The 25,659-nt window shown below is 37.1% G+C and overlaps 1 protein-coding gene across 5 annotated transcripts in view; it reads left to right on the forward strand.

Moving 5' to 3' along the window:
* The window catches only part of Pld5 (phospholipase D family member 5), a 397,710-nt gene that overhangs the window by 334,254 nt on the left and 37,797 nt on the right, over positions 1–25,659 (forward strand). For all 5 annotated transcript variants that reach the window (XM_078022984.1, XM_078022987.1, XM_078022986.1 and 2 more), the window contains one exon: positions 20,595–20,792. In XM_078022984.1, coding sequence (XP_077879110.1) covers positions 20,595–20,792 — 198 coding nt within the window. The remainder of the gene's footprint in view (positions 1–20,594; positions 20,793–25,659) is intronic.

Below are 25,659 nucleotides of genomic sequence, written 5' to 3' on the forward strand. Positions count from 1 at the left end.
GAAAAGATGCATTGAATACAGGAACAGCAAGATTTACAGTGGGCTTCTTATGGTATGTTGTGCAAATCAGAAAATTTAAGTGTTTGGAGTAGGGGGCAGAACCTTTCAATCCAGAATTCTGCAATTGGTGAAAATCTTTTTCAAAATCAGGAAGAAGTAATGAAGGACAAGTAAAGCATTTAACTAACAAAAATTGAGGAAATTCACTACCAGTAAAACTGCACTGAAAAGATGTTAAAGGAAGTTTCTCAGCAATAAAAAATATAACAGAAAGATGCTTGAAAATTATAGATGCTCCAAACAATGATATAAGAGAATGGTAAACATAATAAATTAAAGCAAATAGAAAATACATTTTTCTTTTTTAATGTTATAAAATATAACTGATGTCTATAAGAAAATACCAATGTAGTCTGTGTTTTAGAATATGTAAAAGTAAAATCTATTACAACAATAGCATGAAAGATGGGAGGAAGAAATAGAGATTGTAGTAAGGTCCTTGTACTTCAAAGCATCATAATGCTACTTAAATGGAAAATGATTAATTAAAAAAGAATATTGAAAGTCTAGGGCAACAACTAAAAACCACTAAAAAACTTAATGCATAAATAGTTGTCAGAAAACAGATCTTAAAATAGAATAATGAATAATACTCAATTCAAGTGAAGGAAGAAAAATTCTTTAAAAAACAACAAATAGATGGTAAGAATGGAATAGATCTATCAATAATTTTAATAATTTAATCTAACTGTATCATTAGTTACATTTAAATAGAAATATTCTAGGTGGATATAGTGCTACATGCCTGCAATCAAGCTACTCAGGCTGAGGCAGAAGGATTACAAGTTTGAGCCTAGCCTCAAATTTAGCAAGACTCTAGCTCAAAATTTGAAAAATGGAAAAGGACTAGGAGTATAGCTTAGTAGTAGAGCACCCCTAGGTTCAGTCCCCCAGGACTACACATACATACACAAAATGTAATTAGTTTCAATTCACCACCTAAAAAACAAAGATTGTCAAATTGTTTGGAAAAACAAGGCCCAGCTATATGTCTGCTTTTAAGTGCCACTTTAAATATAAATATATAAATAGGTCCAAAATAAAAGGATGGAAAAATATTTACCCTGCTACCACTAGTCAAAAAGCTGGAATAGTAATAGCGATGCTAAACAAATTAGACCTCAGAAAAGGGATTATTTTGCCAGAGACAAAGAAGGACATTACATATTGGTAAAGGGTCAGTCTCCTAGAATCCATAAAAATCATAAACAGATATATGCACCTAGTAGGACAACTTTAATATATACAGTAGAAAAATAAAATTGATACAAGTAGAGAGAAAATCAGTAAGGCTATGGAAAACTTGAAAAAACACTATCAACCACCTGACCTAACTGGTGTTTACAAAATAGTTAATCCCAGTAATATAGATATTATTTTCAAATGCACATGGAACATTTTCCAAAATATTTCATATTATCAATATAAAACAAAGCTTATATAGTTCAAAAAATTGAAATTATACAAAATATGTTCTTATATCATGAGCGAAATCTATGAATCTCTGAATGGGAAACTAGAATCCAATTTTTTAAAAAAAGATCTCTATAAAATATCCCACATATTGACCATGTCAAGATGATATCATAGGGTATTTGGATAATAATTTTATTGTGGGAAAATTGAAATATAGCATATCAAAATGTGTAGAGAGACCGATGGTATAGCACCAGTATAGAGCACTTCCTAGCATTCATTTGATGAATCAGCACACACACAACCACACACACACACACAAACACACACATGTACTTAGCTAAAGCAGAGCCTTGAGGAAAATTTATAACACAAAATGCTTATGTTAGGAAGAAGGTGTCACATTAATGATATCGAAAGTTGATTCTTAAACAAATTATCAAAACCAGTAACACATTTAGCTACACTGACCAAGGTTAAAATGACAAATTATAAATATTAGGAATGGAAGAGAAGACCTCACTACAGACCCTGACAACATCAAAAAGCTAAAGAGAGAATAACACGAACAATACTGTGGTCTAATTTTGATAACTTAAAATGAAATTAGTGTCTTCAAGGCCATCTACTCTCAATATTCAACCAAGAAAATTAATATAATCTGAATAATATTTTACCTTCTAATGGAATTGAATATGTAGTAAATAACTTGTACAAAGAAACCTCCAGACCCAGATAGCTTCACACCTGAGAAGTCTAATAAATATTTAATGATGAAACAGAAGCAATTCTCAATAAACTCTTCCAAAATGTGTGTGTGGTGGGGAGAGGAAACACTTCCCAGTTCCTCTTATCTTGCCAGCATTTCCCAAATATCAAAAGTGAGACCGATACAATATAAAAAAAGAAAACCAATATCTTTCATGAACAGCAATGTAAAGTTTTCTACAACATACTAGCAAATCAAATGCACCAGTACATAGAAAGATAATATATCTTGATCAAGTACAATTTATCCCAGGAATGCAAAGTTAGTTTTGTATTTAAAAATTGATCAACATAATATGCTATATTCAAAAGACTAAAGAAGCAAAATAATAAAATTACCACAATTAATAAAAGCCTTTGACAAAACACAACATCCATTCATGAAACTCTCATAAAATTAGGACTAAAAGGAAATTTCATTAACTTAGTACAGAATATGTACCAAAAACCTACAGCTAGCCTCATATTTAATGATAAAAAATAAATGCTTTATCCTTCAGATCAGCAACAAGGCAATATCTGTTCTCACCAATTCTATTTCACAATGAAGGACATAACCAGTGCAGTCAGGCAAGTAAAAGAAACAAAGGCATATAAATGAAAGGATGAAATAAAACTCTTTACTTGCAAATGACATCACCATCTCTATAAAAATCCCTAAGGAAGCTGCAGAAATGTTGCTAAAACTAAATTCAGAACAGTTTTATAATACAAAGTCAACAATACAAAAATTATGTTTTATATGTTCTCTGTATGCAATGTTTCTATATACAAAAATCAGTGTTCTTTATAATAGCATGAATAATTAGAAATTAAAAATAGTATCATGTACAATAGCACCAAAACCCATGAAACATTTAGCACAAATCTTATAGAATGTTAATAACCACAAAGCACTGATAAAATAAACTAAAAAGTACCCTAAAAAGGAGAGATATATTACATTTGTGATTTAAAAGATGCAATGTTGTTATAATATCATTTCACTCCAAACTGATCCACGGGTTCAATCCAATTCCAACCAAATTCATAACTTTTTTAGAAATTGACAATTTTGTTTTTAAGTTTATTTAGAGAGGCTAAGAAATCAGAATAGCCAAAATAACTTTGAAATAGTATAAAGGTGAATGACTTATATTACTTGATTTTTTGACCTACAGTAAAGTTGAAGTTTACACACTGAAGAAAAGATAAGCATGTAGATTAATAAAACAGAAGACAGTACAGAAATAGAGCTACACACATATGGTTAATTTATTTTTAACAAAAGTGCAAAGGCAATTAATTTTCAACCAATAATATAAAAATTGGGAATCAATAAGAAATTAAATAAATCTAGATTCATACTTCATACCTCTATGCAAGAATAAACTCAAAACAGATCATAGCTCTAAATATAAGAACTAAAACTAAAAAATTTTCAGAGATAAATATTTATGGATGGGAGTCAGGCAAAGATTTTTTTTGGCTAAACCAGGCATGGTGACATCTGCTCATAATCCCAGCACCTTGTGGTGTAGGGAAACAGGAGAATTGAAAATTAACCCCCACTACCAAACAAACAAAAAAAAAATTCTTGACTAGAATGTTCTAAACATGATCTAAGGGAAAATGGATAAGGTAGATTTCACCAAAATAAAGGACTTCTATTTGAAATAAATTTTTATGAAAATGAAAATACAAGCTTCAGACTGAGAAAACATTTACAAATCATCTATCTAATAAAGGATTTGTTTCCAGAATATTTTCAAACCCAATGAAACTCACAGTTCCATAAGGGAGAAAAATCAATTTAAAAATGAGTGAAATTGTGGATACTTTCCATGCAGATGGCAAAGAAGCATATAAATATGTGTTCAACAACATCAATCATTAAAGAAAGGTAAATTAAAACCACAATGTGGTACCACTACACCTCTATTGGAATAATGAGATTTTTTTTAAAAAATCAAATACCAGGTTCTGGCAAGGATAAGAAGCAAGTTAAATTACATAAAACTGCTGGTAGTATTGCAAAATGATGAAGACATTTTGGGAAACAGTTTACAGTTTCTTATCAAGTTAAACATATATTGACTGTATGGCCTGGCATTGTCACACCAAATGAAACAAAAACTATATTCTCGCAAATAATGCATACAGGAGTATTTGCAGCAGCTTTATTTGTAGCCATCAGTAACATGAAACCACCTACCTACAAGCTTCTTTCTCAGCTGAAGAATAGATAGGCAAACTGCCACAACCTGTACAATGAAATGCTACTCAGAAATACGGAGGAACCAACTACTATTTTTCACAATGACTCTATGCATTAAGCTAAATGAACTGGATTCAGAGGACTACACACTCTGTGATATGAAATTCTTACAAATGCAAAACTAGGGACAAAAAATGCGGTGTTTGCCAAGGGCGGGAGTTTGAAGAGAGCAAAGAGGCATGGGAAAATTTGAGGGATAACACTATTCTATATCTTGATTGTGGTGGTGGCTTAACGATGTGTATCAAATTTTTAAGAACTGTATACAAAAAAGCGTGAATTTTATTACATGTAAATTGTATCCTAGTACAAATGGAAAGTAATTTTCTTAAAGCGTGTGGTTTGATAATGGTATTGGTTTTAAAAACAAATCTATTAATAAACTGCATATTACTTTTGAACATATTAACTATTTGGTAATGCAAATAGGTATTATTTCCAAATAATCTCGAATAAGCACAGGATTTTAGAAAAGGTTTCCTGTGGAGAAAATTAAACCAGTAACAAAAAAAAATGTCTGGCTCTCTACATTCTGTATGTGTATACTAAGCTTGAGTAATCTCAGTGAATATTGATGAGCTGCTCTTACAAAACTCCATGTTTGTCACACATAGGTCTTGATGCCACTTTAACGTAAAATGTTTTTTAAATGTTTAGTAGTTGTAGATGGACAGAATGCCTTTATTTGTTTATTTTTATGTGATGCTAAGGATCCAACCAGTGCCTCACACATGCTAGGCAAGCATGTGTGTTATAGCCCCTGGGCTGTAGCCCCAGCCCTTAAAAATCTTTTAATATGTAAAATTTTTATTTTATGGATCATAAAAATAACTAGAGAAAAAAAATCTAAAGAGTTCCTGTTAGTGCTTCTATAATTTTTAAAGGATATGACAGGTTGTAAAGATTGTGTGTGTGTGTGTGTGTGTGTGTGTGTGTGTGTGGTGTGTGTATGTATTATTTATTTATTTATACGCATACACATATATAAAAATGATTTGAGGAGGAGAAAAATGAAGACATCTCTAGTATAAAAATCAAGGTAAGATATTTAAATAAATGTAGATCTGTGGTTTATTCACTGTTGTTTATATTGTCTGTATTTACATAAATATTATTTATCAAGGTAGAAAAATTACTCTGCCCTTTCATGTGAATGTTAAGGCATATACCAGTTTCCTTGCCATATTAACTTTGTATGAATTTCAACTCTGTTTTACAAATTAGAAGGTCACTTGGACCCTCAAAGGGAAATCTGTTAAACGGTTAAAAACTGAATAAAAATGTTTAATGGCAAGAAGAAAAGAAAGCAGAGAGACAATGCACAAACAAGATCAATTTCTTTCTTTCCTTGCACATTTCTCTTCTGGGCCTCATCCTCACTCTTGAGCTTGGCAAATCACACTGGTAACAATGACATCATAATCAATCAGCTGGACTGATGAATTCATCTGGGATTCCCCTTTTTTTTTTGTAACTATCCCTTCCTCAACTTTTAAGAAGAACCTCTCAGAAATACAGAGAAATAGAAAACTTCCCTATGAACATTTAAGAAAATTGGGAAGGGGGTAAGGGGAGAGATATCCCAGAGAGCAAGAAAAGAAGCTGGAGTCTTTAATCCCTCTCAACATCTTTGTGGTACACATTGATCTCCTCCTTGAAATCTCCTTCCTTATTTATGCTTTTAAAAAGTTATTCTTCTGTGACACTGAATCTTTTAGTTCATCTCCATATTTTGAGTTGTCCTTTGTCTCCTTTTGTGGGTTCTTCTTAAATGCAGAGTTCTAACCTCAGATTATGATGTTCCCTAGGATTTTGTCTACTCATTAATTTATTCAACAATTATTTATTTATTGAAGATCTACTACAGGTTATGCACTGGGAATACAGCAGTCAGCAAGGCAAGCAAGCCCATTTTTATCACTAAGGGACAATATAAATAGACAAATACACTGATAATGTAATCCATCCTGAACAGCCTACCCATTCTTCCTGAGGGAATCACCTACTCCTTTAGTAACAGCCATTGGGAGGATGGCTGTCACAATTATATCTCACATATATGTCCCTTCCTTTGTGTTCCTTGATTGAAAGTCACCACCCCTTTAGAGACAAGACAGCACAAGGGTTAAAAGTATGGATTCTAGAGCTGCTCTGCATGTGTTCAAATGCCGGTTCCACTCCTCATTGAATATGTGGCCTTACCTGCTCTCTGCTTCATTGTCCCCTTGTGTTAAGTGGAGATAATAATGGCACTACACACATGGTTATTCTGAGGATTAAGGAAGTTCATACATATAAGAATTATAAAAGACTAAGAGCTCAATTAATGTTAACTTTTTACTGTTGTTAATAAATCAAAACTTGCAAATTCAAAATGTACATCAGACTGTGTCTGCAGCAGAGCTGCTGTGTCCATTGTCTACCAAAGTTACCCACCTCAGCCACAAGAATCAGCCTCCCTCTTTTCATTCCCTCTCCTGCACATCCACTTTTTCTCCAAGTCCTGCCACAATTGCTTCCTTTCTCTGTGGTTCAGGACTTCTCTCCTTGACCCTTTTCTAATTCTGCCTCAGAGAATTGAGTAACATCACCTCCATCCTAATACACTGACTTGTACATAAGGGATGCTGAGAATTTCATTATTGGATTGAATCGAATTATTTATAAATCCTGGTTACCAAACTTATGAAATGATCAAGCAGTTGTTACCTTTCTACAAAAATTATATCACTGATAAGATTGGGGGACATTATTATTTATAATTATACACAGGACTTTTCTAACAGTGTTTGATTGTCAACCTGTGTTCTGTGCTATATATGCCTGCAGTCATCTAATTCATTTGAATTTTGATGATAGTCATGTCTTAGTAACCCAAAACCACGTGGAAAGAATGTGACTTTCACTTGAGGTCAAACTGAGAATTTAGAAACTGGCAAACAAAGCCTCTGTCCTTCTTTTTAATCTTTTTTTTTTAAATTAGAACTCATTTACATATATTAGTTGGATTCATCCCAACAAACTCATACATGTGCAATTTCAGCTCATGATTTCCCTCTTTTCTCTCCCCCTTTTTCCTCCTGTTCTCCCTCCCCTCTCCTGTTCTCCTTCCTCTACTCCTCTAGACTTCCTTTCACTTGTCAATTTATTGATATTTGATTTTTTCCTTTCTACCTATGCTATGCATAAAGGTGAAGTTTCCCATGGTATATTTATATATGCACATAACATGATTTTTTAAGAATTCCTGGCCTCCCCTTTCCCATTCTTCCACTCTGCCTCTGTATCTCCTGATTCTATGCTACTGATTTTTCCCTTTATCTTTATGTTATCCTATCCTTCTCTTCTCCGTTTCCTTTATTTTGCTTTAATTTCTGCATATGAAAGAAAACATTCAACCTTTGAGTTTCTGAGTTATTTCTGAGTTATTTCACTCAGCATGATGTTCTCCATTTCTATCCATTTACTGGCAAATGCCATCATTTCATTCCAGTGTGTGTTTGTGTGTATGCGTGTCTCACAATTTCTTAATCCATTCATCTATTGATGGGCTTATGGGTTGATTCCATTTTTAGCTATTATGAATTGAGCTGCTGTAAACACTGAGGTGGCTGTATTGCTGTACTATGCCAATTGGGCCTTTCTTTTTCCATATTCAGTGGGTGTTGCTTTCATTTCTCCCATCAGATGATAATTATTGATCAGCATTCACTGTCGTTGGTATTTCATGTCTCTGTGGTTCAGATGCATTTTGAAGATGCTTTCAGGTCCGAGGTCAGATCCATGGTCAATCAGATTTATGATTCTCCTGCTCATGCTCCACTTGGATACACTTTATATGATGGTTCTGACATTAAAGAATCTTGCATGTTTAAACCACATTGGACTAAGTACTTGACAATCTTCAAGACATTTGCTTCTGTAACATTGTTGGAAGTCCTTCTCTTTCGTGATATTGCTGACCTGATTTCAAATAAGAGAACCCTAAAATCTGTTTTTATTGTGTTTGTTTCTTAAGATGATTTTGATTATATTTATTGGGAAATGATATTAAATTATAATTTGCAGTAAATTTACCCAGTCCCTCACATAAATCCCTATGTTAGCTCAATGAAACACACCATATTTTATATCGTTTGGTTAGCCAGTGACCAAGCAGTTGTTGGACTGTCTTCTATTCCTTTTTAAGGGAGAGTTTTCCATATCCCTTTTAAAGGGAGAATCTCCCCACTCCAGATCCTTTAAGATGATGACTTAATCCCATGAGCTGAAAAATTGATTACAATCAAATTATATTGTTGGAGTGTGTGCATGTACTAATATGTAACAACAAATCCTACCATCATGTACAACTATAATGCATCAATAAAAAATGTGGGAAAATTGATCACACACACTTTGCAAATGTGAAATTGTTGCATTAGAATGTTCCAGATTTCAATCTTCCTGTTTTTGGACATTAACACTTTCTCTAGCATCCCCAAATCATGTCTGAGACAGATGTTGGTTAGATGTGTATTGAAGATATGATATGATGCACCATGGGGGTATGAACCTGATATCAAGGCCTCAGTGCTTTAGCTAATTTAGAGGAGTTAAGCTCTAGGAACTAACTAAAGGATCAGACAAGATTTGTTTTATCTCAATTGTGTTTTCATACTCCAACCCATACTTTCTCTGTGAGGGTAGGATATCAATTTATTAACCAGTGTTAGAACATTTTGGGCAATTGCTGTATTCAGAGCACTATTGTGGAGAAGGTGTGATGAATACTAACATGAAAAATATAACAGATCTATGAGCAACAGGGATAAGTCAAAAATATATTATAATAGAGCACAGAGACAAGTTTTACATTTTAAAAATTCTAGCTGAGTGCCTTTCTTATACAAGGGAAAGTGGAAGTTGCTTGGAATACTCATACCTGATCCAGATCTACGGAAGAATGAAGTTGTGAATATTAAATATAGGAACTCATTCCTGGACTTTAAGGAATCTAATAAATAAAAGTCTTCTCTTAACTTCATGAGCTCCATGCTATTTAAAAAAAAAATACACCCAGCAATCAGAATAGGAACAGACTATCAGTTTATCGCTAATGGAGTCAAAATAGAAAATGTGATTAGATTGGGCCTTTTACCAACTCCCCAGAATTGAATTTAACCAAGTTAAAGGCAAAGCAGCTACAAATCTGCAGGTTGTGCCTGTGCACACCCCAAGGAGAGCAGGAGCAAACACTCAGAGACCAGGCTGTCAGGAAGGAGAAGGAGAGCCATCATTGTGCATGGTGGATTCATTCCCCAGTTTCCCTAGGGAAGTTTCTCCCCAGTGGGAGAAGTGAATAACAGAAAGTGGTGAGAATATTCATGGGATTGTTGTGATGGTTATGCAAATTTTTATATATACTCATATACATAGGTATACATATATACACATACTTAAACACACATGTATATAGATATATGCACATAGGTGTGTATGTGTGTGTTTGTGCGGGAGCGCACACACATATGAAGGAAGGAGGGAGGAGGTAAGGGAAGAAAGAGGAAGGAAGAGAAGGCAGGCAGACAGGTGGGCAAAAAGCCAGGCTTCTCATCCATCCTACAAATGAACCTAGTATGCTAGTGGAACCACATTATTGAACAAAAGAGTCCAGGAACCAAAATCTCAGGTCATTTTTCTATGATAAATCACTTCCCCTTTTGAAACCTCGATTTCCTAATTTCCAAAATAAGGTTGAACTAACTGTTCTCTAAGATTCTTGAATCCTCTCCTGCCTCTTCTGTTAGTCATGTTCCTTCTGGCAAGCAGTATTACTCCCACTTGGTGGTCATAGAAAATAAGACATCAATAAGTTAAGTGGCACAAGCTACCCACTGAGGGAGTGAAGGGGCAGGAGAGCAGCATGCTGCTTCTGAGCAGGAGGCTGTCTTTGAGCTCCCAAGATTTAATTCTTTTTTTTTTTTAATCCCCAGCAGCCAAAATTTTACCTTGAGGGCAGAAATAAAATGAAGTTAGAGCTCCTAGTAATTAAATCTCCTGCAGCAACTCCGAATATAAATCAGTAGCTAAACTGGATGCAAGGAAGTTGCTCACAGTTGCAGGTTCTTTTGTCTTTGTCAGGAAAATTTAAAAAATAATTGTTCACATTTCTATAAAATTATAAAAACAATGCACTGGACATCTGTAAGTGATAAATTGAGTGGCGGTTAAGCTAACTTATATTAATTATTCTGAATTACAGTAAAGAATGATGCTAATGTCCCTCCTCTCCCCATTCTGCTGACAACAGCATCCATCAGATGCCTGCTTTGGCTTCTGCTTCACCAATAAAAGCCATAAAATAAAGCCCGTCTTTGGTTACACTGCCTCTCATTTCCTAGCTAAAAGGGATCTCAGCTTCTTTGCTTCCTGTATCTCTTTGATAACCACCAATCACCTTTCCAATAATTGTGAGAAAATAATAAGTAAAACTTTTTTTCTGGTGCAATTATACGTTTTCCCAAATTCTTACATTGTTTTGCAAATCAAAACAATTGGTTATAAAAAAAAAAGAGAGAGAGATGCAAAAAACCAGCAGGACTTGTCTCTTACCCACCCCCCCCCAAAAAAAATCTTCTGGTCTCAAGGTTTCACTTTGTAATTAATTCTTCCTGAAAATTCAGTATTAAATCAGTCTTCAAGTATCATAATCCCAGCTTCCTTGCTCACTATCTGTGCAATTGTGCAGGTACCATAACCTCTGTGTACCTTAGTTTCCTGCCTGTGAAATGAGCTCTAAGGTTTAAAGAATGCAGATAGGAAAAGCATCCAGAACCATACATGGTACACAGTCAGCACTTTCATAAATCAACCATTGCTTCTATTATTTCTCCCTAAGAATTGTGTTCATAGTGTCTTCTCATTTGTATGAAACCTAAATACCCTTACCAAAGTCTCCCATACCTTGTAACATCCCAGTACAAGAGACAAGAAAGAACATGGATAGAACTCAAGTTTTAAACAAAATAATTGCCCTTGGACCTGCTTCTTAACAGGGTGCTGCAGTTGTCTGAGGTCTTTAAAACGCCTCTCAGCCCTGTGGGTTCATCATTAACACTTCACCCACTTTATGGAATAAAGAATCAATTCCTTCCTAGGAATTTTTCTCTTCTAAAGAATTGTTAGCTGATAAACCTCCAGCTTATCCAAGATATTTTATTTCAAACAACTGGACCATTCAGTAAACAGTTTGACTTATTCTGACTGCATAGATCACCTATGTGACTTAACGGAAAAGTCAGGGCAACCCACTGGGATGTGCAGTTCTGTGTTGCCAGCCACTGAGGTGAAGTAGGGCTGAGCCACCTGCTCTGCCACTCGACAGGAGACCAAGCTCTGGCAGGTATGGTTTGTCTTATTGCTAAGACATCATGAAGAATGCCTCTGCTAATCAATCCAGCTTTTACCTTTTTCTTCCTTTGATAAAATAGACAAGGAAATTTGTCAGAAGCCCAAATTTATTTTTTTTTCTGCTGCCAGCATTTATTACAAGGTTTGTTCATAAATTTGCCCTGAATTTTTGCTCTGCATGAAAAATGGCAAAACAAAAGCCAATTTTATTTTTTTTTCCATCTTCAACGGCAGCCTGAATCAAATATGTATAACTAGAAATGGAAGTGAGTCATTCTAAGACTGAGAGAAAGATACCCACAGGAAGTTTATTTCTCTTTACCCCTCTAGAGGGCAGGGCTTGGCTTTTTCCTTTGCCTTTAGATTCTAAAATTGAATATAGCCATAGATGGAATGATGTCAGGGGTTGCAGGAAAAAGCTCACAAATCAGCCACTTAGTCTACACAACAGGGTAAAAGGAACACTAAATCTCGGTTTATAAGAGTTATTAGAAATACTTGTAGCTAGAGAAAAATCTAGAGAGAATAGATGGAGAGACAGTAACTACTTGCATCTTGATGGTGATAAATGGACTGAGGATGTTCATAAATATGCTTCCTACCATCTGATCATACTTAAAGAGACAAACATCACTCAAATTATGATGCCGTTAAATAAGCATTTTTTATTTTATGCTTCCAGTTTTTCCATTAGCCATTGAAGATTTGGTTCACAGGATTTCCAGATTAAAGTAGGTGTTATTCCAAAATGAGTTATATAGCAGAAATAGAGACCTGAAGAGAGAGTGATGCTGGAGATGTCACAGGAGCATTATTTGGCTTTAGGTTCTAGTAGGTGAAGCCTCTTCCCAATGTATAACCTTTCTTTATTTCTGTCCACAAATGTCATTATCACCTTTGTTTGCTCATTTCCCTTAAAGTATTTCTTATCTGGTACCTGAGCACCTCACCTGAGCATCTGGAAAAATATTGAATACCTAATACCTTCATCTAGAAAGTGACTTAGGGTAGAATAACAACTGTCAATGTATTGCGTGTTGGTCACTGTGTCCCAGTACACTGACCATCAGTGACCTCACAACCCTAGATGTAGAGGGATAAGGTGGAGTCATCACTCTCTAGCCAGAGGCCAGTGAGAATAGAGAGACTGAACATGCATCTTGTTATAATAAGGAGTGTCTCAGTAAGTAGGTTTAAAAACAAATTATGAGGTCTATACTTGTATAAGATGATTTGAGGAAGCGTCTAAGAAAGAAGGGCTTTGTTCAGGATTGGATGTTGTTAGGAAGTAGGGACAATCCTATGATTGACTACCTTAACAGATTTTCTCCGTATAGAGGTAAGAATGGAGTGAAGCTAAGCAGTAGTTAGTAAATAAACAGCCGTCTCTTTTATTAGCCAAGCTGGAGGATAGTTGGCCACTTTCGTAACTTAAAGAACATTAATATTTTTGTCTGTGTTCACTCAGAATTACAATGTGTCTTGCTTTTCTCTGGACCCATCGTGGATGGTCACAGCGTGGTGCAGTCTGATGTCAATGTTCTGGTCTAACTGTGTCAGTGAAATGGTTTAACGGGGAGCCAGGAAAATCCAGCTGAGCTTCCTGGCATATTCTATGGAGAGAATTGCATGAGTCTTGAGAACGTTGTTGTCTGTTGACTTCAGTAGGACCCTGAGTACAATATGACCTAGACATGTATTAATTCAGTGACATCATTGGTCCTTCCTCCATGCTTTTGTTGGAAATTGGCTTTTGTTCAAGTAGTCACATGTAAGCATAGGAAAAAATCTCTAGTTAAGAATGTCCAGTCTTCTAGTTCTAGCCACCTTTGAAAAAGAAAGTGTTCTGAGATTAATAGGGCAAATCAGTCCCTCTTTTAAAAAATGTCTGCATCTGGTATGGTAGAATATGCTAAGGGAACTCTCCCAAGGATATGAGGAGTGAAGGCAAGTGGAGCAGTGGAAAGAGACTAAGGAGTCAAAGCAAACTGGGTTCACATATGAGTTCTACTATGAATTCACAATTCTTACTAGGGCAAGATTAGTGACCATGGCCTCAGTGATCTTCTCTAAAATGGGAACTAAAACATTACTTCAAAACATGTCCTGTTCTGATGAACATCTCATATTTATAACTTCATAGTTTTTGTTTGCATTTCTTTCTATATATATATATATATATGAGTATACATATATTTTTTTTCTTTTTTAACCTCTATTTTATTTATTTATTTTTATATGGTGCTGAGAATCAAACCCAGGGCCTCACATGTGCTAGATGAGCGCTCTACCATTGAGCCACAATCCCAGCCCATATTTCTTTATATTCATATATATATGAAGTTCTGGGTATGGAAATAATATAGGTGTAAACAGATATAGACATAGATCTGGATATGAACATAGATGTAGATATAGAAATAGATACAGGTATGAATATAAATATTGATATAGATCTGGATATAGTTTTAGATGTAGATGAGATATAGGTATAGATCTATCTGCAATATAGACATAATTTAAACTATGATTATAATTGTCCTAGAACAAACATTTTGGCCATGTCTTGGATCTGAAGAGAAGATATACGCTCCTTCAACAAAGAGTTAATAGTGTCCTAGTATGGGACAGAGTTATCGGTGTTCTACGTACATTATGGTCTTTTACATTATTTTTATCTTTTTAAGTATGTGCATTTTTTATTTGATAAAAATTAACTTTTCATGAAGAAAGAACATTTGTTGGCTCCCATTCATTAAATAGAACTAATAATGTCTTGAGCCACTTGATTCCCAAAGCCAGCATCAAGTTATTGTTTTAAATATCAAATTCTTTTTAAACAATTATTTCAGTTGATAAATTTCCTGGAAGCCCAATGACCAGATGCTTTTATTTTTTTATTCTTAACCTGGTTCCAAATTTGAGTGTCTTCAAGGGGAAGTTGACCAAAAAGTTCTAGACGGTGCATTCCACAGGCTCGGGCATTGCAGAAAAGCCACAAAGAAGGTCATCCTTTCCCCTCTACTTGGTCTTCCTTTAGGAGACTAGGGTCTTTCATAAATGCTCTGCATGTCCAGATTTGAAACCCCCAGAAGAGAAGTTCCCATAAGACTAGTAGAACTACTCTACTTTGTCTCTCCCCTACCCCAAATCTTCAACTACTTTACTGTCCCCACCGAGACCTTTCAACAGACCTTTAAGGCAGCCTGTGATCTTGCTATAAGCTAGTCATTTTCCCTGTGTTCTTCTGTATGCACTACCCTAGCAAAACATTGAGTAACACATTGTTGTTTCACCATCCCCTATTTGTCCCCTCTACTGTGCTGTTTATGCCACCCCATCATCATCATCTGCTAAACACTGAAGTGCATGACCAGTAGAGCTGAACTGGAGAATGAAGTGGAAATGTCATATTTCATACGCCTCAAATAGTCAATCTGTTGTAACCATTCTGAGACCCATTCAGTCTAGCCACAAATGGTCCGTGATTAATGAATTCTGTCCCCTCACATTTGTGACAGAAATGTCATGTTAGTGATTAAAGTGGATTTTTTTGTAGATAAAGGATTGCGCAATATCTGGTTCAGCAAATCAACTCTTTAAAGCAATGGTGTAGTAGAAGAATCCTTGAAAGGTAGAAGAAAGATGGTGGACCTTGGTATGGCTGTAGCTATTGCTGTTTGAGCCAGAAGCTTGATGTTTGACCTGCACCTTTTTATTTATTCTTCTTGAAAATCCTCTGATGTATACCTATTTATAGATGAAGGAAGTGAAGAAACACCTTGGCCAGGGTGGAGTTGGTGTCTTCAGAGCTTGCTCCAGGAGAGGACTTGCCGTGTCCTAATTAGGTCAGACTGGTCTCTCTTTTTTCTGTGTTTACAGCTGTGCGAGTCACCACCCTGGCATCCTTCTGGATATCAATTTTCAAAATAAGAGTTTTTCAGAGAAGCTATTTTTCTTCATATATGGAGATCTTTCAGTACTACTTTGGCTGCTTTGTGTGGTATTATTCTACATGTTGGTAGAAAAGACAACAGTGGCCAGTCAGGACAGCTGCTTTGCTCCACAGCCACTGTTGTTGGCTTTGATCCATCTCCAGCCACAGCAGGGAGGGCATGACCCTGCTCCCCATGCACAGATTAGGGGACAAGTATTCTGAGGAAAGAAGTAGATGATAGGGATGTATCACCCTCTTATTCAAACTTTGAACAGAAAATTGCAAACATGCATGCTGGCTATGCACGAGCAAATAACTACGGAAATACCAAAGGTTTCGTGTAGCAAAACAAAACAAAACAAAAATACCAAAGAGATCTGACCTTTGTAAAACTCACGGCCACTGAGTTTGCCTTTTAGCCCCAAAAGTCAAATGATTCCCTGGATTTTGACTCTCATGGTATTCTTTTTCTGGCTACACTCAGGCTTGGATAATGTTGAGTTTTTAAGGCAGCTCCTCTAATCAATGACAAGACTGTATTGGGCTCTGCACCAAATGATTAATAGGTGCAGGAAGCATGCAGAGAGAACAGTTGGCTGGTTGATCTAAAGCCTGCATTGATACTGATCGTTGAGTGCCAATTGATACTATTTGTCAAAATTATTGTTATTAAATTCTAACAGTAAAACTTATTCAGATGAACTGAAATTTCAGAGTTAAGTAACTTACTCAAGGCTATTCAATAAGCAAGGAATAGAGCCAAGATGCAAGTCTACATTGTCTGACTTTCAAACCCCAGGGTGTCACCAGCCACATTGGAGAAGCAAAAAGGAGCTGGTCCTGATGAAAGTTCTCTGGGCAGCATTAGAGAGTAAGATCAAGGAGGGAGAAGTAGTTGGAAACTGAACAGGAGGTTGTTTACCAAGGACAGCTCTCAGCTCGTGTTCAAAGATGGCCAGGCTGGAAGACCATGTAGACTACGAACCAAACCCTTCATTGCTTAGATCAAGAGTCTAGGAAGTCAGCTGACTTCTCTAAGGCCCTGTATTTGGCTGGTGAAAGACCTAAGGATTCAACCAGCATTTGGGGGCTTAGGGTCCAGGTTTTTCATTTGTTTTTTCCTGACAGTGACCTTGGACAAGGTCAGAAGAACAAGATCATCAGCCCGAATTCCCTGTGAGGCACAGGAAAGATGTTAGGGAGGCCTCAGCCTGTGGGACAGCTACTTACCCACACAGAAGCCAATCTCCACTTCTCTGTCCCCATTCCCATCACCAGGCCCAGAGCCCAGGGATAAAGACTAACCTGATAGAAAAGTTGAGAAACAATAAAGTGCTCCCAGGTTCCATTGAAGAAGATAAGGTCGCAGCATTGATTCAACTTGGGAGAAAGCTCAAAGTGAAAAGTCCTGATGCAGATTCTCATATACTCCAGGCCCTGTCATCAGCGACTCGACAGACAACAGGATCATTAACCTGAAATGAGATGAGTCTTCTTAGAAGTTATTTTTAAATATTTATTATAGTTGTAGGTGGACACAATACCTTTATTTTATTTATTTATTTTTACGTGGTGCTAAGGATGGAACCCAGTGCCTCATGCGTTCTGGTCAAGTGCACTACCACTGAGCTACAACGCTGACCCTCATTAGAAGTTATTATAGGCAAATTTCTGTAAATCTGTGAGATTAGAGAACATATAAGAATGTGTAAGTCTCAGTCCCATTCCACTGAATGGAGCCTCCGCTGCCATGGATGGGATCGAAAGCCTTGGCAATATGCTGGGCCCATCGGCCTCAGATTGGTTGATTTTGATCCTCAGCAAGCAGCAGGTGCAGGAGCTGGAGGCACACTTCCTGAGGGACCCCTTTCCATCCCACGGTACCCTGGTGGCCCTGGCCTCCTGCCTTGCCCTAGAGGAGCAACATGTGAAGAATTGGTTTAGGGTGCAACAGAAGATAGACCCAAACCCTGAACCAGGCTATCAGCCATTTGCACGACGCCTCAGCCGGCTCATCCTGGGCACGCTCAACCTGGGCAGGCCCATCCTGGTCTAGCTTCTGTTGTACATGCCCATCCTGCAAAGATGTCCACGACCGAAGCCCAGAAGACCCAGAAGATTCTCCATTCAGGCCCAGGCCTGTGGGAACCTCCGTGGCGGTGCCCAGGAGAGTGCCTGGCCCCGTAGGGGAGAGGGTGAGTAGCTAGAAGCCGCCTTGAAGAGACTCTCCACTGCAGAGCCTGAGGAAGGTCACCTTGAAGACCAGACTAATCCGGTCCAGGAGATTTCTGAGTGGATGGGGGTTCTGCACCTGCCACATTCCACAGGTCCCACGAGTCCTCACTCTGGCTACTATTCCATCTAATTGTTGTCCCCACCTGTCATTTGAGTCACCTAGGAGTGTCTGGGTCTCCAGTCTAGGAGTGGAATGAGTCTTCCTGGGTGCACTTCTTTCCCTTGATGCTGCCCCTGCCCCTAGCCAATTTTATCACTATCTTTCCTAATTCATGGGGCTCTTGGTCTACAACCCGGTGCAGCAGCTGCCTGCATCTCCAGGAATGAAGGACCTTGGCTCTCCCACAAGGATTTTCCCACAGTCCTCTGCTGACAGCCACACCCACATCAGACCTTCATCCCCTACCTGCATCTTTTAGATACCATATCCAATACAATTTCATCATTTTGAAATAGTTTGGAGCTTTGTCTTAATTTAAGTATTTTTTTTCCTCTTATTTCCTTTTAGTCTTTGCTTTGTTACTTGTTTGAGGTTATTTTTCTGTTTGATTTTCCTCGATTTTCAATAAATTTTCTACTTTTGATTCAGTGGGGGAAAAAAAAGAAAGGAATGTGTAAGTCTCTCCTTTAGCCAATGCCAAGGCTGGGGATCTGAATGCCCTGTCCCCAGCTGCCCTCATCCTTCCCCTCTCTTCTCCATACCAAAGCCAAAGGTGACCTTTCCAGTTCATAGCTTGCCCTTCCCTCACTCCCTGCCTCCAAGTGACCTTCAGTATAAATATCAAACTGCTGATCCTAGCACAAAAGCTCCTGAGGATTCCACATCTCTGTGCCTCCAGTCCTACCCCCTGCCATTAGAAAAGAATATTTACACACGCACATTCTCCCCTTCCTGCTCCAGAGCTCTTCGTAGAGCTCATCTTCAAGCCACACAGCTCTCACCGTATCACCCCCAGAATCAGTGCTTTTGTACCTACTGATAGGCTCTCCCACTCTGTCCCCTTTCATTTCCTCAGCCTCTCATTGTCCTTCATGTGTTTGTCCTTCCAATTCTAGGAATCTATGCTAAAGAAATATTTGCACACGTGCACAAAGATATATGTAGAGATGCTCATTGTTTCATTTTTTGCATTAGAGAGGATATTTAAAAAGCCATCAGTGGGTTAAATAACTTATGTCCATCTATTTTGTGATTACCGTAGAGCTGGAAAAAAATAGTGGCAGGACCAGTCCAGATGAATATGGAAAGACCACCATGGTACGTTGTACTGGAGAGTTCCCAGGTCAAGGTGACACAGGCTCTTACCTAGTGGGTGACCTCTCCTATTACCCCAGTTAAGCATCTAGAGTAGGGGCTGGAAAAGGGGTTCAGAAAGGAGTTTAATATCAGTGGACCCCAGATTCCTCAAAAACCAAGGTCTCCCTTAACAAACCCCATGCTGGGTGATCAAGTCATTTCTGATAGAAACTGATACATATTTGTGGGCTGTTCTTTCCTAATGAAAATTCAACTTTGTCACTTTCATTGACTAAATCAGAAAACATTTGTGATTTTTACAAAGTTATACTGGACTCAGATGAGTCCAGTACAGCTATGTTCCTGGGCATATTGGATCAGGAGTCAGAAAACCTGCAGATTTTTAATTTACCATTGAATAGATCTCTAACTTATTTTTATTTACCTTTAAGACCCTTCCTTTCCTCATGCATGCATTGAGGGGGGTTGACAAAATAATCTCTAAGGGCTCCTTGTTGCAAGGTTCTATTGGGCTATTACTCTTGAGGCTTGTGCAATGTTAATAAGAATGATAATTGCAACCTTTATATTCCAACCTCCTTATGTGTATTAACCATCTTAACTCTCATAACAACTATATGAAATAAGTACTTCATCTCCACTTTATGGAATAAGACACCAACATCCACAGATTACTAGATTGTCCAAAGTCACACAACTATAACATTGTGAAGCAACAACCTAAGTCAGGCATTGCAACTCCAGAATCCATGATTCTAACCATTATGTTAGATTGCAATTAACAGTAACCCTATGTTTTGCTGCACAATTTAAGGATATATACCCCAAAAAAATGGTGTCAAGAAAACAAATCTGGGGCTGGGGATGTGGCTCAAGCGGTAGCGCGCTCGCCTGGCATGCGTGCAGCCCAGGTTCGATCCTCAGCACCACATACAGACAAAGATGTTGTGTCCGCCAAGAACTGAAAAATAAATATTAAAAAAAAAAGAAAACAAATCTGAAGAGCCAATATGAAAAATATAGATAGATGTGGGGAAATTATCTGTAAAGCCAAAATGCAAAAGGCACCCCAAACTTCTACTTAATTACGTCAGCATTTTGATAACATATCTCTTCTATATACCATAAAGTAACAACAGCTATATACTTCTGTGTAGCAACAAATGCAAGAACAAAAGATGTCACTGCTCCTGCATTTGTAGGCAATTTTTATCTGAAAATAACACCATCAGGTACACATGGCATTGATGCTTTCAATTTTAATTTCACAGATGAAAGAGCTTGGTGTCATCTTCTACAACTGCAGCTGCCTGGTCCTAGATTTACAAAGGATATTTGCTTTATATAGTTCATTAAAATTCAAAAGCAGAGTACCTCAGACCTGGTCCAAGAGGCTCTATGGAGTCTACGACAATGAAAAGAAATTGCAACTTCAGCTGAACGACACCAAATCTCAAGCATTTGTGTCGGTGAGTTGTCTGCCCTCTTTCTCCCCCACCCCTTCCCTCTCTTTCTTCCTCTAAAGGCTCTTTATTAAGTGTGAATGTTTCAGTGTGATCTTACATTGAACAAAAAAGAATTAGATTAGTTCTACTGCAACCCTTGAGGAGTTCAAATGTGTCCTCTCGTATCCTCTGTCACATGCTGTCCCCAGTAATAACAATAGCACATCTTAATAATCATTCCTGGTTTCTGATACTTTGGGTTGCCTGATCGGGTACCCACAGTCATTCCATAAGGTAGACGTGCAATTGTGAGTCTTCTACAAATAAAGGTGTCCACACATGGGAAGTCCATTTTGGTCTTTTGACACTAAAGCTGATTGGCCTGTTTTCCATGCCCTATTTAAATTATTTTTAGATGTTTTATCAGAAGAACTTTTTTTTTTACACCAAACACATTCACATTTATTTTCTTTCTTTTAAGCAAATGACAAACACCCAGTTTACCGGCTTTTTTAAATGTAAGTTTAACATGACATATTTAAACAATTGTCAAAACTTTACTAAGTTGCCGGCATTCATGCACAACTAGAAAACATCCTCAAATTTATATTAAACCAGAAATGTCTTACCATTAATGCATTAATAACTTTCATTACTAAATACTGAAAAAAAAAGATTATTACTATAGAAGGCTCATCCTGGCACTCAAGATGTATGAACATCTCTATTTTTAAATATTGTTTAATTATTCTTTAATTAAACAAATCTTTCCATTTGTTTCGTACAGATAAATAAAATTTTCAAAGATCCAGTATCATTGTGGAGTTCCAAAAAGGTTATTGGGTTGTGGGAAAAAACAGAAAGGACTGTGCTTGAATTAGAAGTAAATCTTCACTATTCCCCTAACTAAATGATTTCTTTATTATTATTATTATTATTATTAGTTATTCAAAACATTACAAAGATTGCAGAATCATATCGGTTACACATCCACATTTTTACATAATGCCATAATAGTAACTGTTGTATTCTGCTACCTTTCCTATCCTCTACTATCCCCCTCCCCTCCCCTCCCATCTTCTCTCTACCCCATCTACTGTAATTTATTTCTCTCCTTATTTTTTCCCATTCCCCTCACAACCTCTTATATGTAATTTTGTATAACAATGAGGGTCTCCTTCCATTTCCTTGCAGTTTCCCTTTTCTCTCCCTTTCCCTCCCACCTCATGACTCTATTTAATGTTAATCTTTTCCTCCTGCTCCTCCTCCCTGCTCTGTTCTTGGTTGCTCTCATTATATCAAAGAAGACATTTGGCATTTGGTTTTTAGGGATTGGCTAGCTTCACTTAGCATAATCTGCTCTAATGCCATCCATTTCCCTGCAAATTCCATGATTTTGTCATTTTTTAGTGCTGTGTAGTACTCCATTGTGTATAAATGCCACATTTTTTTATCCATTCATCTATTGAGGGGCATCTAGGTTGCTTCCACAGTCTTGCTATTGTGAATTGTGCTGCTATGAACATCGATGTGGCAGTATCCCTGTAGTACGCTCTTTTAAGGTCTTCAGGGAATAGTCCAAGAAGGGCAATAGCTGGATCAAATGGTGGTTCCATTCCCAGCTTTCCCAGGAATCTCCATACTGCTTTCCATATTGGCCGCACCAATTGGCAGTCCCACCAGCAATGTACAAGAGTACCCTTTTCCCCACATCCTCACCAGCACTTGTTGTTTGACTTCATAATGGCTGCCAATCTTACTGGAGTGAGATGGTATCTTAGGGTGGTTTTGATTTGCATTTCTCTGACTGTTAGAGATAGTGAGCATTTTTCCATGTACTTGTTGATTGATTGTATGTCCTCCTCTGAGAAGAGTCTGTTCAGGTCCTTGGCCCATTTGTTGATTGGGTTATTTGTTGTCTTATTGTCTAATTTTTTGAGTTCTTTGTATACTCTGGATATTAGGGCTCTATCTGAAGTGTGAGGAGTAAACATTTGTTCCCATGATGTAGGCTCCCTGTTTACCTCTCTTATTGTTTCTCTTGCTGAGAAAAAACTTTTTAGTTTAAGTCCCATTTGTTGATTCTAGTTATTAACTCTTGGGCTATGGGCGTCCTATTAAGGAATTTGGAGCCCGACCCCACAATATGTAGATCGGAGCCAACCTTTTCTTCTATCAGACGCATAGTCTCTGATTTGATATCAAGATCCTTGATCCATTTTGAGTTAACTTTTGTGTATGGTGAGAGAAAGAGATTCAGTTTCATTTTGTTGCATATGGATTTCCAGTTTTCCCAGCACCATTTGTTGAAGATATTATCCTTCCTCCATTGCATGCTTTTAGCCCCTTTATCGAATATAAGATAGTTGTACTTTTGTGGATTGGTCTCTGTGTCCTCTATTCTGTACCATTGGTCCACCTGCCTGTTTTGGTACCAGTACCATGCTGTTTTTGTCACTATTGCTCTGTAATATAGTTTGAAATCTGGTATCGCTACACCTCCTGATTCACACTTCCTGCTTAGAATTGCTTTTGCTATTCTGGGTCTTTTATTTTTCCATATGAATTTCATGATTGTTTTATCTATTTCTACAAGAAATGCTGTTAGGATTTTGATTGGCATCGAATTGAACCTATAGAGAACTTTTGGTAATATCGCCATTTTGATGATGTTAGTTCTGCCTATCCATGAACAGGGTATATTTTTCCATCTTCTAAGATCTTCTTCTATTTCTCTCTTTAGGGTTCTGTAGTTTTCATTGTATAAATTTTTCACCTCTTTTGTTAGGTTGATTCCCAAGTATTTATTTTTTTTTGAGGATATTGTGAATGGGGTGGTTTTCCTCATTTCCAGTTCAGAAGATTTGTCGCTGATATACAGGAATGCCTTTGATTTATGCGTGTTGATTTTATATCCTGCCACTTTGCTGAATTCATTTATTAGCTCTAGTAGTTTCTTTGTAGTCCCTTTTGGGTCTTCTAGGTATAAAATCATATCATTCACAAATAGTGATAATTTAAGTTCTTCTTTTCCTATTTTAATGCCTTTAATTTCTTTCGTCTGTCTAATTGCTCTGGCCAGTATTTCGAGAACTATATTGAATAGAAGTGGTGATAGAGGACATCCCTGTCTTGTTCCAGATTTTAGAGGGAATGCCTTCGGTTTTTTTCCATTTAGAATGATGCTAGCCTGAGGCTTAGCATATATAGCTTTTACAATGTTGAGGTAAGTTCCTGTTATCCCTAGTTTTTCTAATGTTTTGAACATAAAGGGATGCTGTACTTTGTCGAATGCTTTTTCTGCGTCTATCGAGATGATCATATGGTTCTTATCTTTAAGTCTATTGATGTGGTGAATAACATTTATTGATTTCTGTATATTGAACCAGCCTTGCATACCAGGGATGAATCCTACTTGATCATGGTGCACAATCTTTTTGATATGTTTTTGTATACGATTTGCCAGAATTTTATTGAGGATAATTTGCATCTAAATTCATTAGGGATATTGGTCTGTAGTTTTCTTTCTTTGAGGTGTCTTTATCTGGTTTGGGAATCAGGGTGATATTGGCCTCATAGACTGAATTTGGAAGTTCTCCCTTTTTTTTCTATCTCCTGAAATAGATTGTGGAGTATTGGTATTAGTTCTTCTTTAAAGTTCTTGTAAAACTCTGCTGTATATCCACCCGGTCCTGGGCTTTTCTTGGTTGGTAGTCTTTTGATGGCTTCTTCTATTTCCTCACTTGATATTGGTCTGTTTAGGTTATTTATATCTTCCTGACTCAATCTGGGTAGTTCATATGTCTTAAGGAATTTATCGATGCCTTCAGAAGAACTTTTTGATAAATCCAAGGGGATCCTGGTGTGTAAAAAAGACAAAAGCAGAACTACTGAATTTAATTGGAGCTGGAAGACAAGAGGTCCACTTAGCAGGACAAGGCTTCTTACACTCCGCTTCTAGATCTCCATTTCAACTCCATTGAAAACCAACAACTCCCCCTTCTCCTGCCATCATTACCTCCCTGGGCCACCACACTACTGCCCACACTCCACAGCTATCCTGCAGAGACATGGGAAGCACACAGCATAGATAGATACTCAAACTTCAGTGTACCTAAGAATCAGCTAGAGAGCCTGTTTAAATGGAGATTGACAATCCCTCCTCCCCCACCCAGGAACTGATCCACTCCACTCTCATCCATCTTGGGTGAGATCTTAGAAGTCTGACTTTGAATCAGACTTCTAAATTGATCCTGATACTCCAAGAAACTTCTCCAAACTGTGATCCCAATTTAAAATTGTGCTGCTTTTTCTCCCTTGATTGTTATCAGTGCTTTTATGCCAACCACTTTTATGTAACTAAAGAGCATTTTATTGAAGAGTGAATTATATGCTTTTTGCCTGTTCTCATGAAATCACCATCCAAACATTTACAAAGGTAGTACTAGAAGGGAAAAGGAAGTTAAAGTTGTTTGTCTTAAATCACAAGTTCACATAAATATGAATAGTAGAAAATGGACTATGAAGGATTTTCATCAAATAGAACTTTAAGAACCTTTGTTTTTTTCTTTTTTTTAATGTTAATGTGGAGGTCAAGAATGGCAGTAGCAAGTAGCATATTGCATAGGGCCTTGTACTAACAAAACTATTTCATATACACATTTCATTTGTCTCAAGAGCCTGTATGTAAGACCAGAAGATCAGCTCATATATGAACAGTGAAAGGAAACGGGGTGAAATGATGCCCCAAGCAAGCAGACCAGCAGAACAGAAGAGAAGCAACAAGACATAGCTGGAATGAACATATTTTGGATAATCACTGGATTTTGAATTTAAAATTTGAATCTTAGAAATAAGTGAATGAGGTTGTTGCATAAATTTAGATTTTGAC

The sequence above is a fragment of the Ictidomys tridecemlineatus genome, chromosome 10 (genome assembly GCF_052094955.1).
Source record: "Ictidomys tridecemlineatus isolate mIctTri1 chromosome 10, mIctTri1.hap1, whole genome shotgun sequence".
Lineage (NCBI taxonomy): Eukaryota > Metazoa > Chordata > Mammalia > Rodentia > Sciuridae > Ictidomys > Ictidomys tridecemlineatus.